The 17,436-nt window shown below is 47.9% G+C and overlaps 1 protein-coding gene across 1 annotated transcript; it reads right to left on the bottom strand.

The window, feature by feature from the left end:
- Positions 1 to 7,080: 7,080 nt before the first annotated feature.
- Positions 7,081 to 16,883, bottom strand: CUNH1orf115 (chromosome unknown C1orf115 homolog). Its single transcript, XM_042682018.1, has 2 exons — positions 16,501 to 16,883; positions 7,081 to 9,499 (listed from the first exon to the last, which is right to left on the bottom strand). The coding sequence occupies exons 1-2, from the start codon at positions 16,816 to 16,818 to the stop codon at positions 9,380 to 9,382; spliced, it is 438 nt and encodes a 145-aa protein (XP_042537952.1). The 5' UTR covers positions 16,819 to 16,883; the 3' UTR covers positions 7,081 to 9,379.
- Between the last annotated feature and the right edge of the window lie 553 nt (positions 16,884 to 17,436).

Genomic DNA, 17,436 nt, shown 5'->3' on the forward strand with positions numbered 1-17,436 from the left:
TAAAAGACAAGAAAATAGTGCTTATGTGCTTTTAATTAAGCTATTCACTCCTGGCCGCCGCTTCTCAGACTTCTTTTTCCTGATCTTTCTGGCCTCACAGAATGAATGGGTCATAGAGGTGAAATAAATACTTCTTTTGTTTCTGGGTTTATTCTCTTAATAAAGGATACGATAAAGATATAAATCCATAGCAAAGGACACTGTCCCAGTAGCAGCAAAAGAACTACATAGTAGGACTATAGCAGCAAGGAATGAGTTACTAGTAAAGTAATACTGCACAACTCCCAAGGCATGAGGTAGGCAACTGAATAAGGGCTGGCTGTGTAGAAGTTGCTGGAACTTGAAGTTTAGTTATCCAATAGAGTTGAGTTATTAGATGGCACAAAACTAAGGACCCTCCCCAGTGGTCTGACCTCCCCAGTGGCTGCCCAGATATGGGCAGTCATCCTCTGAGCAAGAGCTGAGTCTTCCCCAGGGCCCACAAGGCCTATGGGATCCATGTCCCTGAACTCCAGCCCCCCTAAGCTATTTTCCCAATTCCTGCTGGGCATTCTGCTGCTTATTGGATCAGGCCAGACCACCGGACAAAGGATCCATGTCTGAGGCTGCTAGTGAGCAGACTCCTGAGCTGCAGCTGGGATCTTTCCCTCCCCATCACCCTGTGCTCTTCTATACACTAGAGATCAGGGGAGCTAAGGGTCACTGAGAGTGGCTTTCTAGTAGATCCAAACCAGGGAAACTTTGACGGACAGCTCTCTTGTTTCTGAGCAGATCCCCACCTGTACTGCAGATTTGTTAACTAGAAACAAGTTTGATCCCACTTGTACCCCCAGACAGTGCTGTTTTTTTTTTTTTTATGTATTTATTTATTGTTTCTTACCTTCGTTTCCTCTCCTCCTTCCCCTAAACCACCACCATCTCAGGCTGGATGGAGTACAGGAATGACATTGCGAAGAGTGAATTCCAATACACAACCTAGCAAAACTGAGAAAGAGGGTCCCAGGGGGGGATCAGGATGGGTTTCCTGGGGGGTAGTGGCCTGAGGCTTAGCTAGAAAAGTCAATGTTTTCAAGAGAAGTAGGTTTGGGGGAGGGGCAGGGAGGGAGAGAGAAAGGCTGGAGCAAAGGTTAGAGATGGGAGCTGGCCTACCTCACTTCAGTGGGCTGTCCTTCTGCCACAGGGACTTTGATCCAGAGAGCGCAGGGCAGAGGGTGTGGTGGTGTTGAGGAAAACAAGAGCAATGCCAGAACAACCACGTGGCCACCCCTGCCTGGGAAGTGATTCCTATTGTTTCTGCTTCCTTCTGGGGGCTGCTTGAAAGGGGGCTCCAGGCTGCTGATTGTCAGGGTGGCCTTGACAGCCACTTCAGACGCCAAGCAGAGGCCAGGACAGGAAAGGAGCACCTAGCAGATGCAGAAGATAAGCGATGATCAAATGAAACAAGCCCCGATCTTCTAGAGAAAATGCCTTAGACTCAGAATTACAGCAGGGAGTGTCTAACCAGCCCCTTCAGACCCGTTTCTGTGCAGAAGATGTCTAGGCCCAGAGGGCCAGTGCCAAGTTGGAGTTTGCTGTGTGAAGGTGAACTGCTCTTCTCATTCCCAGTTACTTCCTGGGGCTGAGAACAGGTAGAAAGGAAAACTCTCTTGGTAACATGAAGGGATGGGTGGGGTTGGGAGAGGGAGAGGAGAGCAATAGAACTTTGGTTAAGATGCATTGCAGGCATACACTGACCTGTTGAATTGAAACCCCTTTGTGCAACTACTTAAGGGTTAAGAAACTCTAGTTACCTCTGCAAAAGATGACTCACAGTTTCCCAACCACACCTGTCAACCTACTTTGACCTTGATGAACTCCTGGCCTGACCCTTGGCGGGGACTTCCAGGGCAAGGCGTGGGCATGTGCACCCCAATGCCTGGCGAAGGCCCTGCTTCTCAGAGAAGCTCAGCTTCTCCACTAGCTCAGAACTGCCTCCTTTCCCTTGGAGGCTTATGGCATCCGCAATCATCACTGTACACTGTTATCCAGCCTGTCATGAGTCTCTCCAGGTCACAGAGGCCACACTGTGCCAATTCTCTGCAGCAAGCAGTGCAGGCTGACCCTCCTACAGGGACCACACCTAGCAGTGCTCAGAACTAATGGAGCCGGACAAATGAATTAATGCACTAAGAGCCTCTAAGGGAAGTGTCCATTTGCCTTCCAAGTCTCACAGTAGCTATTATTATATCAGCAGGGCACCATTTTACTTACTATGAGCCACAGGGGTGACCCTAAGGATCCTTCTGAGCCCCAGGACTGTCTCCCATTGGTCCCAGTCTCAGAGCATTCTGTGCCCTAGGGATTGAAAACTTTTTTTCTGCCTGTTACAGATAAGGGGATTTGGGGTGTCCAGAAATAAGGCCCAAGGCAAATGGGAACTGGTACAGGGCAAAGTCTTTGGTCTTCTGATTGGCCAGCAGAGAACCAAGAGCTGCCAATCAACCCATTTCTTTGCCCTCTAGATAGTCTGTCTGCAGCCTGTCCAGCCTGGATGCTGCATCCTGTCTCCTGCAGATCTCCAGCCCAGCTCCTCTGCAGCTCCAACCAACAGAGGGCAAGCTGGGTGTCTCATCTAGATCATGAGCCTGAAAAGGTAAAATCCATTACAGATAGACATGGAGCTGTATCTGTCTTCTTGCTCCCCTCCCACCACTCCAGGATCCTTCCCTCCCCCTCTCCCCAGCCTGGCCTACCCCATGGGTCTCAAAACTGCTTATTTTTCCACTGCAGGGGTGGCAATATCCACAACATCTTAAATGCTACCTTTCTGTCTTTTTTCTTTCTTTCAGTGCTGGGGATCAAACCCAGGGCTTTAGCACGGTAGGCCAGTGTTTTACCACTGAGCTATTTACTCTTATCTCCAGTGCTAGTGGTTCTTAATACACATCAACTAAGCCTCAGAAGTAGATGCTATTTGCTTGATGTCACAAATGGCATACAACCAAGTCCTGGAATTCAAAAAAGTTCAAGAGCTTGTTCATGCAGAATGGCTTCCCACAGCCCCTGGGGCCTTGATGTGTAGCCTCTGGCTCCAAGCATGTAACATTACCAGTCAATGGGGACAGTGACTGTAGTTGCAGAAAAAGGCCACAGAAGTATGGCAAAATCCCCAAATAAACTCAACACTATTGACTTGAGGGACACAACTTCCTTCCTTACCCTTCTACATTCTCCTACTCTACAGTTTGGCCAGGGCAAATTAGCCGATAAGTAACCTTGGTGTTTTGAAAATCCAAAGTATGACAGGCTGGTCAGCACCTCAACTTGTTCTCAGAGTCCTTCTACCACCTGGACCACAATAATGCAAACAGGAATGCAGGGTGGGTGTGATTACATTTAAACTCTCTTTCCTTGTGGTCACTGAAGATATCAGGAGCCTGAGAAGAAATGGAGATGAGAGCTAGCCGAAGCAAGCAGAAAGAGCACAACTTTGCGTCCTGGTTTTGCATCTCCTGGCATTATGGAGTCATGTGTCAAAGGCTGGGTTCCCATCAACAGTGTTCAGAGTGGGGTCCGTGGGGAGTGATTGGATCATGGATTCTCTTTGTCTGAAGGACGGTATCATTGATAGAGTGATAACTTGGTTTATTAAGAGGTGGAGCCTAGTGGAAGAAGTCACTGGGAAGGTGCCTTAAAATTGCATAACTTGTGCCTGGCCTCTGGTCTCTGTACTCTCTCTCTCTCTGTCTCTCTCTCTGCTTCTTGGATGCCATAAGGTGAGCAGCTTTCCTCTACTCTGCTTAACTGTCATATTTCTGCCTAGCCACCAACCTAAAAGCAAATGAGTCAGCCAGTCATGGACTCTTGAGACCTCTAAAACCATCAGCCCAAATAAACCTTTCCTCCTTTAAAATATCCCCCCGTGTCTGTCACCCAGCATCTGTACAGGACCGGCCAGTCCCTCCTCCTGCGACCCAGAACGCCCCCAGACCTCCTAACACTATTAATTTATGAAACTGTTTTCCTCAGCGCAGTTTTGTTTTGTGTGTCCATTGGATTACAAACTTTATTAAAAAATACAAAAAAAAAAGATATCCCCTCCCTTTGCCCTGACCCAGATATTTTGTCCCAGCTACAAAAATCTAGCATGCCTGATCATGGCGTTGAAGCTGACTTCCTTAACCTCTTAAAAACTTTGGTTTGCTCATCTATAAAACCAAGAGAATCACTGATGTTACATTGAAACTGGAATAGAATGGAAAATTAAATAAAATGATGTCATTAATCACCTAGCACAGTGTCTCGTGTATCCAATAGATGTTAAATGTAACTTAGTGCTCTTCTCTGATCCCCTGTGCCTCAGCCATGTAACCAGGGAAGCAGGTATGGGACTCTATAAATATCTTACTAATTAAAATTAAAACACTGGGAAGAGAAATTCAGGTCTGATTTCGTATGGAAGAATGAGAGGCATGAAGAAAGTTCATAATTAATGTGCATGTGCTTTTCTGCTCCTTTCAACAAAGAAGATATGTTTGTAAACATAATGGATAGGTTCCATCCAATAATTTTTTATATAAACTATGTTTTATATTTGTTTTACTTTTATTAAAAAAATTTAAAAGACATCTCACCACTATTTTTTTTTTTTTTTGCTTTGGTAACAATTCTAAATATCTTTTTTTTTTTTTTAAAGGCAATGCTGAATTTATTTTTTTGGCTTTTTTTTTTTTCTTTTTGCTTATGTAGTGCTGAGGAATCGAACCCAGGGCCTCATGCATGCAAGGCAAGCGCTCTACCACTGAGCCACCTTCCCAGCCCCTCTAAATATCTCTTATGGCAAGCCAAAACCAAAACCAAGTTACTTATCTTGGTTATGAGTGAGAAAAACAGAGCCTAAGTAGAAGTGATTTACCCTGGCTTTGAAGAGCCAGTGAAGGAAATATGAGCCCTTCAGTGCTATTTCTCTTCAGTACTTTGGCTCAGACTCCTCCCCTTACACACACACACACACAAGCACAGTCTGGGGATCCAACACTGGCATGCTAGGGAAGATCTCTGCCACTGAATTACAGCCCTTGCTCTCATTTTTAATGTCTGGTGTGAAACTAGATGCTTTTGTTTAGAATCTTGTTACCAGATTATGTAAGAGGAAGTACCTGAGAAATACCTCCAAAAAAAGCAAAGCCAGTCCTCAAGATGCTGAATTCTTAGCCTAATTTTTGTCTCTAGATGGAGCAGAAGGTTGGAAGGCATGAAGTAGCCAGGGGGCACAGATTGGGCTCAGGCCTCCAGCCATCTGCCCTTTGTTCTCCTACTGCTGCTCCCCCAGACCTGCCCCTCCACCCCTGCCCGGCTGGGGCTCTCACCAGGCTCTGGCACTGAGCCCCGGGGAAGATCTGAAGAGATCTCCTTTTCCTCTTGGCTCTGATGTTCATTCAGCAAGTAGTCTCACTTACAACCTTACCTCTATTTTTTTTTTTTAAGAAAAACAGTATTATTTTTGGCTCCATATTTCCATATGAATGGTCAAAGGAGTTGGTGACTTTTTTTTTTTTTTTTTTTTTTTTTTCAGGTAAGGGGTAGGTTTATTCAGTAGACCTGCTGGGACCAGGCAAGGTTGGCACTCCACGTGGCAGGGAAAGAGAGAGAGCTGGCAAAGAGAGAAAAGAGCTAGAAAAGAGCAGAGAGAGCTAGAAACGAACAGAGAGAGCAGAGAGCTAGAAACGAACAGAGAAAGAGATGGGCTGGGAAAGGTATGGCCACATCAAATTCAGATGTGACCTCAGCGGATGCAGATGTGACCTCTTCCAGGTGTCCCAGTTGCCTAGGTAATGCAGGTACTGGGTGGAGACTTTGCTGCGAGGAGGGTGGAGTCTGCTAGCCATCCAGGAGTGAACCTTACATTCCAGCCTTTTAGTAATCATGAAATAGGGCGAGGATTCTCTGGCTACTTGCTGCTGACAAGGGGCGTCGACAATAGGGGTAAAAGGCTGGAATTTGGTCCCCTCCCAGAGAAGGCAGTGAGCAGCAGCTGTCCCTTGGTGGATTGAGTCCTTAGGTGAAGTCTGGAGAAGTCTCATGAGCATTGAGGGGCTGGAAAAAAAAATACTAAGCAGCAAAGAGAGAGAAAAGAGCTAGAAAAGAGCAGAGAGAGCTAGAATAGAACAGAGAGAGCAGAGGTAAGAACAGAGAGAGCTAGAATAGAACAGAGAGAGCAGAGAGCTAGAATAGAACAGAGAGAGAAAAAGTGGTGACTTTTTTTTTTAAGACTTAGAATCCATCTGGCTTTTTGGCAAAGCCTTGAGCCCTTCAAATGCAGCCCTCCCTCCCCCCCCCCCCCCCTTTCGACTTGGATCTACCTTTAATTGTAAAAATACAGGGAGCTCTATAAAGTATGAAGACTAATTTCATTTCTCTGTACTCCTGCAGAGTAAGGGGCCAGAGGTAAAGGTCATATGTAGAAACCCTCTAGGGGCAGCTGCCTAAAACAGTTTCCCAATGCTTCGGCCATGCCTGGCAAGGTTGCTTTATAAATAAGCCTAACCAGGGGAGCTGTGACCCCTGAACCTGATCTTGTGATGGTTACCCAAGACCACCAGCCACCTCCTCTCTACCTTACCACCACTAAGACCTTTCTTATTGCATGTTGGAGGAGTCAGTGAGCAAGCATGCCCAGCTGGCACCCTGCAGTCCCCCTCCACAGCCTCTCTTCCTGCCTTGAGTCTCTCTGGCAAGTGAGTCTCAAGGCCTGGGATTCCTCAGGCAGGGCAGAGGGCAGCTGTGTCAGACTTCTCAGCTATGTGGGGGGAAGTGGAGCCTCCTGGTCCCACGCTGGACTCTCTTCAATCCAAGCTGGAGGTTCTAGAAATGTTTTATTTCAACACATGTGTGAGCGGAGGCCCCCGCATCCCCAGAGCATCTTGTGAGGGCTTCTGGTAAAAGTCCTTTAGCACCCTGGTGAGTGGTGGTCATCTTTCTCTCCACTTAGTAGCTCTGAATTCCTACTTTCCCCCAGCCCATCACCCCCTGCACCTCTGGGCTAGCCTGGAGTTTCAGGCAAGGAAGAGAGGGAAAAATAGCCCTCCACACACGGAAACATCAGGTAAGTGGGGCTTTTATTTCTACCACAGGGCAAGAAAAAAAGATTAAAACAAAAAAGAAGCCTCTCGGACAAGTCAGTAATGGGGGAGGTTCAAAACTCATTCTCAGCAGGGTACGGGCCCAGTATTAAAAGCTCAAGAGAGAAATGGAAGGCAAGCAGGTAATCAGCAAAGAATGATACAAGTCCTTCAGCTCAAAGAACGATCCCAAAGAGCCAGGGCTTGAAGTCCACCTGCCAGGAGTGGGAACTGGCATTTAGGACAATCCCTGCCAGGTTTCAACAACGGAGATTTCTGAGTTAATTCTTAACCAGACTTTCTGAGAAATTTAGGACTGGATGTGCTTGACTGGCGTTTTTTTTTTTTTTTCCAATTTGGGGGTGGGGGGAGCTCTTCTTTGGATAGGCTCCCAGACAAAGACACAATCTTGGAACTTGGGGCGTCCTCCCCAGGGGACATGGCCGGCAGCCTGGGGCCCCACAGCATTTAGGACACCTCCCTCACTTCCAGTGAGGTGAGCCACAGCCCTCCGGGATTCTGACTCTCTTCCCTCTAACTACACTTGACTTTTTCCTCCCATTCACGTCTGCCTCTCCTTTTCCTCACTTCCAGCCCTGCCAAACAAGCTATAAGTATTTGTAAAAAAGTGTCATTAGCAACTTTCACCACAGGATCGTTGGTTTGTTCCTTTCCTCATTAATATGAATGGTGTACGGATTGGGCCACCAAACATCTTCACCAAGCTAGCTAGAGCTACCGCGCTGTCCTCTCCCCATTTCTCTCTGACCCATCTATCTATCTTCCCATCTTCACTGTCCCTTCTCTCCCACCCAGTGCCTCTTGGCTGGACCGCTGGGTGACACAGGAGTGTAGAGGCCTTCCACGCAGGCCCTAGGGCAAGAGGCTCCATTGATCCTGCAGGGAGATCAGAACAACTGGTCAGGATCTTAGACATTCTGGAAGCAGTCTGAACAGTAGCCACAGGGGTTGGCAAAGGCATATCGCAAGAGACCCTCCTCCTTCTTTGATCTTCCTAACTACTTTCAACAGCCGTGACCCAAGGTCATCACATGCTTCAAAGGGCTTCTTCCATCCTTCTTGGCCCAGTGTGCCACAGCAGTCCATGAGTCAGCGTTGACATGTGTCATCCTCGTAACGATCCAAGTGAGATGTGGTGAAATGGGGCAGCGCAGCCAAGGAAAGGAGGCTACAAATGGAGCCAGCGGAAGCTACATGAGCCTCACAGAAGATTAAGCATTTGCACATTCTGCATCCTTCAGCCCCATCTAGAATTAAAGGCTGGACCCTCTCGAGATTCACTTCCATTATTCTTCTCTATTGACCTTCTGGCCTAATTTCCTCAGCACCTGCCTCCTACTTACTGGTACCTTCTCTAAATCCATACTTTTATTTCCAGGCTTTGTGTCCACTCCCTCATTCCCTGTGTTCCAAGACAGACCACATTGAGCTGGCCTGGCAGAAAGGAGGAGCTGGGCTTTCGTCAGCATTGAATAGACGCTGCTAGGGCCCGCTAGGCATATACAACTAGCCACCCCTTTGCAGGGAAGTCTGGCCAGGTCACACTGGGCTTAGACCAGTTACAGCCTCTCAGATCACCTGTCCTGGCTGTCCAGCCCGCATCCGAACTTGCCCTTCCTCCTCCTCTCACAGTCAGCTACATTTTTCTACAGAGCTGGGCAAAATGACATGCTTTTTATCTACTTTAAACAGTCTAACACAACTGTGAATACCACTTTCAAAGCATTATAGCCTTCAAAGAGGGGCTTTTCCTCCTCCCTTCTTCTCAGGCCTGTAATTAAACTCCTGGTGACAGAGCTGCGGAGGAAGGAGAAATGAACGACTCCTTTGCTGCTCTCAGCCGTGAGGTAGCCCAGGGCTGTGCACACCCATCTTTTCATAACAATCTAGCAAGCCACCAGACTCCAGGTCTCCTCCATCTTCCTCCTCCCAGTCAACACACTGCTTCCCATACTTTTTCAATTTGTCATGTGCCAGCCTCCACCTTTCACAGGAAGGGTCTTCATGTGAAGCCAAGTAGCCCTAGTCCCAAACTGAATCTCAGACTAATTCACTGCAGGATTGACCCTCGAGTCTGCCTGAGAGGCTCAGCAGACGGATGGGATGGCTCATCCCTAACACTCATTCTCAATGCAACCAAGAAGCATATATTTTCCCCATCTTCTGTGAGTCCAAGTCTGAAATGTTCCTGGATTCTCACCATCCCCAGAGCAGAGGCTTCCAGTCATTCGTCATGGCACCTGCCACAAGAACTCCAGTTAGCGCACGAAGGACACCACGCTGGTGGCTACTCCAAAGGGGGCAGAGTAGGCTGCAGCAAATCCTTGCAGGCCGATGACAATGTAGCGGCAGCCTTTGGTAATGACCTTCCCGACGTTCTGTTTTCAGAAAGAGAAAGGCAAAAGATTAAGTTGAGCAGCTTGGTAATAACTCCTGCTTAAAGTGATGGTGACATGCTTGGAGAATCCTTTTTCCTCTTTCTCCCAGGGAAAATTCACTAGTCACTGTGTTTGACATCCCTTAGTGTCCAAGCCCACATCTGCATTACAACACACTAGGCTTGGAGAAGATGTCACCTCCGTGTACAATGCTGTAAGCTCAGTATATTTTCAAGTATCCAGAGACATTCTTAGAAACAAGTTAGGCTGCCAGTTTAAAACCAACCCAGTTAATTATTTATTATTCTTATTGGTGGTGGTGGTGGTTGTGGGGCTTGTACTCAGGGCCTGGGCACTGTCCCTGAACTCTTTTTGCTCCAGGCTAGGGCTCTACCACTTTGAGCCACAGCTTCTAGTTTTTGAGTGATTAATTGGCAATAGGAGTCTCACAGAGACTTTTCTGCCTGGGCTGGCTTCGAACCGTGATCCTCAAATTTCAGCCTCCTGAGTAGTTAGGATTATAGGCGTGAGCCACCAGTGCCCAGCAATTTATGACCATTCTTTAGCCTAAAAGTCTCTGGGCCATCTGTAGGCCGGGTCAAGTTGTCCTTCATGCTCCTTGTCTAGAAGCCTACCTTGCCTTCCCTCTATATGTAGGGCTCGCTCCTGTCTGACCCACACATTAGTTCTCATGGAATATTCTGTCATCCTCCAAATGCTGCATGCACTAAGTTCTGCGATTCCAGAACAATCGATCAGAAACTTGTTGAAGGCAATGCTTTCTCAGTGGCTGCTTCTTCCTTATCTTTAAGGGCTGATGTTGGACAGGAGATATCCAAGAAATTCAAAGTGAACTACAACAGAAAAATAAAGGGCATAGTAATGGACTCACATTGACTGCACTGTTGTCTTCCATTTCACTATTCTCAGGGACATCAATGCCCAGTAGCTGACCAGAATCTCAGCTCACACACTTCATATCTCAACCTCACGATCCCAATTCCTGATCCCAATCTTAAAGCTTACACTGACATCAAATACTGCCTGGCAAACCCAACCTACCTGATTAGTAGGCTGGCTTCTCCTTTCTTGATACAACTTCATACTTTCCCCCTCCCCACCTGCCTACCCCTAGCCAAATGATCCCACTTCTTCTATCACTACAAAAATCCCATGTTGTCAAGGAACCTGTTTGTCTTCCCATCACTGTGTACAGATGACCTCTGTCCCTGCTCCTTCCTGAGGAACCCAGGCCCTTCAAACACACCTTGTTTCCCTTTCAATCAAAGCAGTACTTAAGTCATTTTGTAGCAAAGTGCTCGTAGTCTGAGAGTGCCTATAAGCTGATGTTTTTGGTATTCATTTATCCATTTTCCTCAAACTGATAGCTAAAACAAAACAAAGCTACTTGTCATTTCATATTCTGAGGTTTTTTTGGGGGGGGGAAGGGAATCTACTAAAAGAACTCATTAACTGAACATTGTCAAGTATGGATCTGAGAGATCCAGTATCTGTGTATTCAGTGGAGCCTATCTGAGATTCTTTGATCTGAGTAAAATGAATCTCACAGAAAGATGCTAGGGTCAGAAGCATGAAAGGGTATTCAAGCCTGAATCGTGGCCCCTCCCTAAGATGCTCAACCCTTAATCCTATCACTATGTTACCTCGAAAGAGATTTTGTATACTTGATTAGTTAAGTTTCTATATTGGATTATTTAATCCAGGGTTAATCTTCTTTGCAGTGCCAGGCTAGAACCCAGGACCTCATGCAGGTCAGATAGTGTTCTACCATGGAGCCATATCTCTATCACAAATGAAGTATTTTTATAAAGAGGGATGAAGAAGTCAGACAGAGAGCAATGTAAGGGCAGGAAGCAGAGAGACAGGAAGAAGGAAGAGAAGAATGGGGGATTCAGAAGCTGGAAAGAGCAAAGAACTGAATCTCCCCCAGAGCCTCCAGAAGCAACAGCCCCAAGGTTTGATTTTAAGTCCTGATGTGTTGTGTGATTTGTGGCAGCTCATGCAGTAAGGGAGGCTTTCTGGGGGTTGCCGCACATTAAACCAGGCCAAGGCAAAGCATTCCTATGGCACTGTCTCTCCAGATTCAAAAAGGAAACCATCCCTCCACCACCACGATGACCTTCTCTGAATATAAAAAATTTTCAGTGGTGAATGGGGTCAGGACCTGGGGTAAGTGGTCTGTTTTTGTTTTGTCCGTCATGGGGCTTGAACTCTGGGCCTGGGTGCACTAGCTCAGGGCTAGTGCTCCACCACTTGAGCCACAGCAATCTCAACCCCAAACATGGGGATCTAACAGTTATTTCATACCTTCCATTTCCCCTCTCCAGCTGTCTAGCTGCCTGATTAGTAAAAGTTAATTCCTTTCTGCTCTGTGGCTCTCAGGGTGCCTGGAGAAATGACTGTTATTTTAATTTAAGTTCTGAGAGTGCAGGGCCTCCTTCTTCTATGCCCAGCTCTGCAGCTCTGCCTGGGAAGAGCCCAGGCCAGGCCTCCTCCCTCCCTCCAGACTCACTGATCTCTAGCTGTGCGCCCTTGAACAGCTTCCTTCGCTGCACCACAGGGTAATCACAGCTTCCCAAGGTTGCGGAGAGGATTCAGAAGCATGGCACATAAAGTACAAAAGCAGGATGCCCGCGCCCTGGGGGACACACAGCAAATGCATGTTCCTTCCTCTCCCTGGTGCCCAGCAATTAGCATTTGAACAATATCACGTGTGCCATAGGAATGCTATTCTCATTACATAAAACCCACTGGGAACGTGGATCTCCACAAGAGTCCTGGGCACACAGGCTTCCAGAAGGCTGAACCACCCCAGTTTAAGGTTGTGCTCTGGGGTGAGACCGGCAGTGTGGATGCACGCTCTTCTCTCTCGTGGCACAAAGGCAAAGTCTTTTACTTATGTAGAAGCAGGAAGAGGCTTGGGGGATGGGAGGGAGGAGAGGCAGGATCTAAGAAGTTAACAGGAAGGGGAATGACAAGAAAACACATTCCTTAAAACATGGAGCTGTTTGCAGGTTCCCGACTTAGTCCACAGAACTCAAGGAAGATAACATTTCTGAAGGCGGGTGAGGATGGGTGGCCCACGTTTGTAATCACAGCTACTGAGGAGGCTGATATCTGAGGATCCCAGTTCAAAACCAGCCCAGGCAGGAAAGTCCATGAGACTGGATGAGGAGCTGTGGCTCAAAGTGGTAGAGTGCTAGCCTTGAGCAGAAAAGCTCAGGGACAGTGCCCAGGTCCTAAGTTCAAGCCCCACCACTGACAATACATAAATTAATAAATAAAAAATATTACAGACATGTGTGAAAATGGAATGATGGTTCTAGTTGAGATTGGTTGGGGGGACGGTGGGGTGAGCTGAGGAGATCCATTGTGTGCAAATACAGACTTGTCAGAAATGCAACCCCCTTGTACAATAAATGGATGGCAATAAAACATATGAAAAAAATAACTAGGATTTTAAATGTGGAAAAGAGAAGCTCACCTGGTGACTAAAGTGGGTAAAAATCACCTCTCATTCTGGGCGCCAGTGGCTCACACCTATTATCCTAACTAGCCAGGAGCCTGAGATCTAAAGAGCCATGACTCTTATATCCAATTAACCACCAGAAAATTGTAAGTTGTGCTGTGGCTTGAGTGGTGGAGGACTCACCTTGAGCTGAAGAGCTCAAGGACAGTGCCCAGGCCCAGAGTTCAAGCCCCATGACTGACCACCCCCCAAAAAAAATTGCCTCTCACATTTTGAGCTTTGACTGTCCTCACAGCCTTTCCCCCAAAAGAGGCTGCTGGTCTCTCTCTTTGCTGGAGCTTGGTACCCAGTTGGCTCTGAGGAAGTGGAAGCTGAAGTCACTTTTTTGACCCTTAACATGGGAATGTGGTCTCACTTGGGGTCCTGGGTCTATTGAGCTAGTATGCAACTCTAGAACTTTCCCAAGTCAACTTCTCTATTCTTTTCATCTCAGATGCCATACCTTTATCTTTTAAAATCTCTTACTGCTTAAGTTCAGGCAAATTTCATGTGAGATGAACCTAATTATTTTAGAGAGTGGACAATTCAGTGGCCTTTAAGGTATTTATAATGTTGTGTTGCTACCTGACTTATGTCAGGTCATCTTCCCCAAGGGAAACCACACACCTCATTAAGCAATTGGTCTCTATTTCCCCCTTCACCCCTGACCCCATCCCAATCTGTGTTCTCTCTCGCTAGATTTACCTAGTCTGGATATTCTGTCACTAGAATCATGCAAGTCAAATTTACTATGTGTAACCGGTGGCTCTGGCCCACTCAACCCAGCATCATGTTTTTAGAGCCTCAACAATTTAGTAGCACATATTAGTACTTCATTCCTTTTTATGGCCACAAAAATCCCATTGTATGTACATGCCATATTTTTGTTTATTCATTCACCCACTGGTGGACCTTTGGTTGTTTTCACTTTTTGTCTATGTAAGTAATGACTGTATGAACATGTGTGCATTCATCTCTCTTGGTTGTATGCCTAGTTGTGGAATGAAGTGCTGGATCATAGGTTAATCCCATGCCTAATTTTTTTTGAGAAACATACAAATTATTTCTCATAAAATGCCATCATTTTACTTTTCTGTCTGCTGGGTACAAGGGCTCAAATTTTTTCCATAGTTTCACCATTTGTTATTTTATGCTTGCTTGCTTTATTTATCTTTGAGTGTGTGTGTGTCTGTGTGTATCTTGGTATCAGGACCTCATGTTGTCAGCTTGCTTGCTCATGGCTAGTGCTCTGCCACTTGAGCCATGCCTCCAACCCTGCTTTTTGCTATTAACTGGAGAGTGTTAGTCCCGCATTCTTCTGTCCAGGATGGCTCTGTACCTCAATCCTTCAAATATTAGCTTCTTAAGTAGCTGAAATTAGATGTGAGCCATCCAGCATTGACTTTCTTTTTCAGAGTAGTTTTCAGAGTAGTCATTCTAGCAAATAGGGTGTGGTGCTTCATTGTGCATTGTTACATGGGGATTCCCTTCCCCCTACTGTCTCTCTCCTCTCTCTCACTCGCTTTCTCAGATAGAGTCTCAGGCTGGCCTCAAACACATTTTGATTTGATTTTCTACAGTAGCTAGAAATATAGGTGTGGCCACACTGCCTGGCTTTATCTGGTGAAGTTGCAGCCCATTCTTGTGCACCTCATGTCTATGTCACTATGATCAGAAATGTTCCCTGACTTTACATTGCATCTTGGAGGATTCATCTGCTGACCTCTGCCCCATGGAGCTCCGCAGTGGATTCCCTACTATGTCTTATCTCCATGTAGCTGTAGATTTTCTAGATCAGGGCTGCAAAGTATTTGTTTTTCACATCTCTAGTGCCTACACAAAGCCCTGTACAGAAGGCGTACTCCAGAAAGCTCTCCAAACACCAGCCTCTTCACTGGGGTTTGTACATCATCAGGCTCTTGACTGGTGGCTCCTTTGTGCTCCACTGGGACAAGGAAGAAAGATGATCAGTTCAGACACGACCTTCATCTTTAAAGTCCCAAGAGAAAGTTGCTTTTCTCTTTTCTTTTTCCAGTACTGGGGCTTAAACTCAGGGCCTGGTCACTGTCCCTTGACTTTTTCACGCAAGGCTAGTGCTCTACCACTTGAATCATAGCTCTACTTGCAGCTTTTTGGCAGTTAATTGAAGATAAGAGTCTCCTGGACTTTCCTGCCTGCGCTGACCTTGAATTTTGATCTTCTGATCTCAGCCTCCTGAGTAGCTAGGATTACATGAATGCACCACTGGCTCCAATTGAGAGTTTTTATTAATGAATTTCACCACTGCCAGCTTCTGATCTATTCCCAAAGCTGCTCTGAGATAGTGTTCAAGAGAACAATTTTGTTAATTTGGGGAAGGGAAGGGCAATAACAAATTGCTGAAGTAAGGATACAGGTTGACTCATTGTAACAATGAGATGTACAAGACACTAAATGGAAAACAAACTTTACAACTTTGGGGGGTAGGGAGGGAGAAGTTGGGGAGGTGGGGAGGGAAGGGATGGAAGAGGACAAACAAAGGAGGGGGTAACAATGCTCGATAGGAAATGTACTCATTACCTTACTCCAGTAACTGTAACCTCTCTGTACAGTATCTTTACAGTAAAAAATATGTATTAAAAAAAGAGAAGGATAAACCTCAGCAGCCAGCATGATGGAGTGGCTGCAGGTGTAAAGAAGCCAGTGCAGTTCACAGATAACTGGACAGTAAGTCAGGCAGGCCTGGTCTTTGGCGGGGATACAATGAGGTGGTGGTTTGTTTGTTTGTTTTTCCTAGTGGCCTTGTCCCCGTTAAAGGAACAGGCAGCAGTGTCTAAGTCTTCCAGGTAGGAACTCTTGAGAACTGCCTTTGGACTCCCAATCTCTGAGAAGGAAATGGGTCATTCTGGTCTACCATTCTTCCTTCCTTTCTCCTTCCCCATGGGTTCCCCCACCCCCCAAGGCAAATGGCAGGATATTCCAAAGCTCCAGGGTAGAGAACAAAGAACAGGAGACCCAACAGGTGCCAATGCCTGTATTTGGGGTGCGTCGGAGCCCTGGAACCATTTGGGAAGAGTAACCCCGGCATCTCTCAGCTAGTGGGACACACAGGCGAGGAGCGGCTCACAGTTCCTTCCTTAACTCTCCAACTGGATCGCCTTCCCGCAAGCCACCTAACTTGTGCCAACTCGTCGGTGCTCTGATGGGCAATACCCAGACGTCGATTTTCTCTCCTGGACCAGGATTTCAACTAAATAAGACCCTTGAGGTCATTTACACCCAGCGATCCCTTCTACCTGAGGTCATTTACACCCAGCGATCCCCTCTACCTGAGGTCATTTACACCCAGCGATCCCTTCTGCCTCTCCGCCCGAGCATGGTACTCTGGCTCTCCAACGCCTCGCGGGGTGCGCGGAGCCCCGGGGTGGGTGGGCAGGGGAAGCATCAGAGTCCCCGCCGCCCACCCCAGCGTGCGGTAGAAGCGCCCGCATACCTTGCCGTACTTCCTCAGCTTCCGCCGGTACCTCTTCGTGGGCTTGTCGGCGGCGGCGGGCGCGGGCTCCTCCAGCGGCTCGTAGCGCTCGGGCAGCGCGGCCAGGTGCACCCTGCGCGCCCCGCCGCGGGACCCCGCGCGCCGCCCGCGCGCCCCGCGCGCCCCGCTCTCGGCAGCCGCCGCCTCCGGCTCCTCGCACTCCAGGTGCTCCACGATGGCCTCCGCCTCCTCGTCCCCCTCCGCCCGCGCGCGCCCCAGGGGCCCCCGGAGCGCGAAGCTGCTCGCCGCCTGGCTTCGGAGCTTGGCTCCCACCGTCATGATGCCGCTGCCCCACTGGAGAAAGTCTCGGAGCCCGAAGACGCCGACCTTCGCTCTGCGCCCGCCCCAGGCCAGTCCTAGGGGGCGGGGGCGGGGGAGACTTGGGGTGACAGCGCCCCCTGGCCGTGGGGACCGGGATGGCGGCGACCCCAGCCTCACCTGGCCTCAGAGTCCCACCTGTTGGCCACAAGGATGCCAGACACTCCCGGGCAGCATGGATGTACAGTGGGGGCCCCGTTCGTCCTTGATCAACACCGGCAGTGAGCGAGGAGATTGCTTCCTGAAGGTGACACTCGAGCAGCCAAGGTGCAGTAGGGCGGCCATCTGGAGACAAGGTTCCAAGCGCAAGGTGGAGGCGAGCTTTGGCAACAACAGTAAGTCCATGTTCAGACTCATGAGGCAGCGTGTCCATCCGCCTCACAGCAGAGACACACAGCGTGACAGGCGGTGAGCCTACCCGATGGGGAGGCCAAACCTCTGGGGTCCACGTAGGGTGGGGTATTACTACCGTCATGATTTTCTACAATACCACTCTGGTAGATATGCGTCATGGTTACTCAGAGTCTCAACTTGTCTGGAATGCCTTGGGTGGTGGTGGTGGTGGTTTGTTGTTGTTTG

Source organism: Dipodomys spectabilis, unplaced genomic scaffold (assembly GCF_019054845.1).
Source record: "Dipodomys spectabilis isolate Male_0828 unplaced genomic scaffold, ASM1905484v1 ptg000069l, whole genome shotgun sequence".
Lineage (NCBI taxonomy): Eukaryota > Metazoa > Chordata > Mammalia > Rodentia > Heteromyidae > Dipodomys > Dipodomys spectabilis.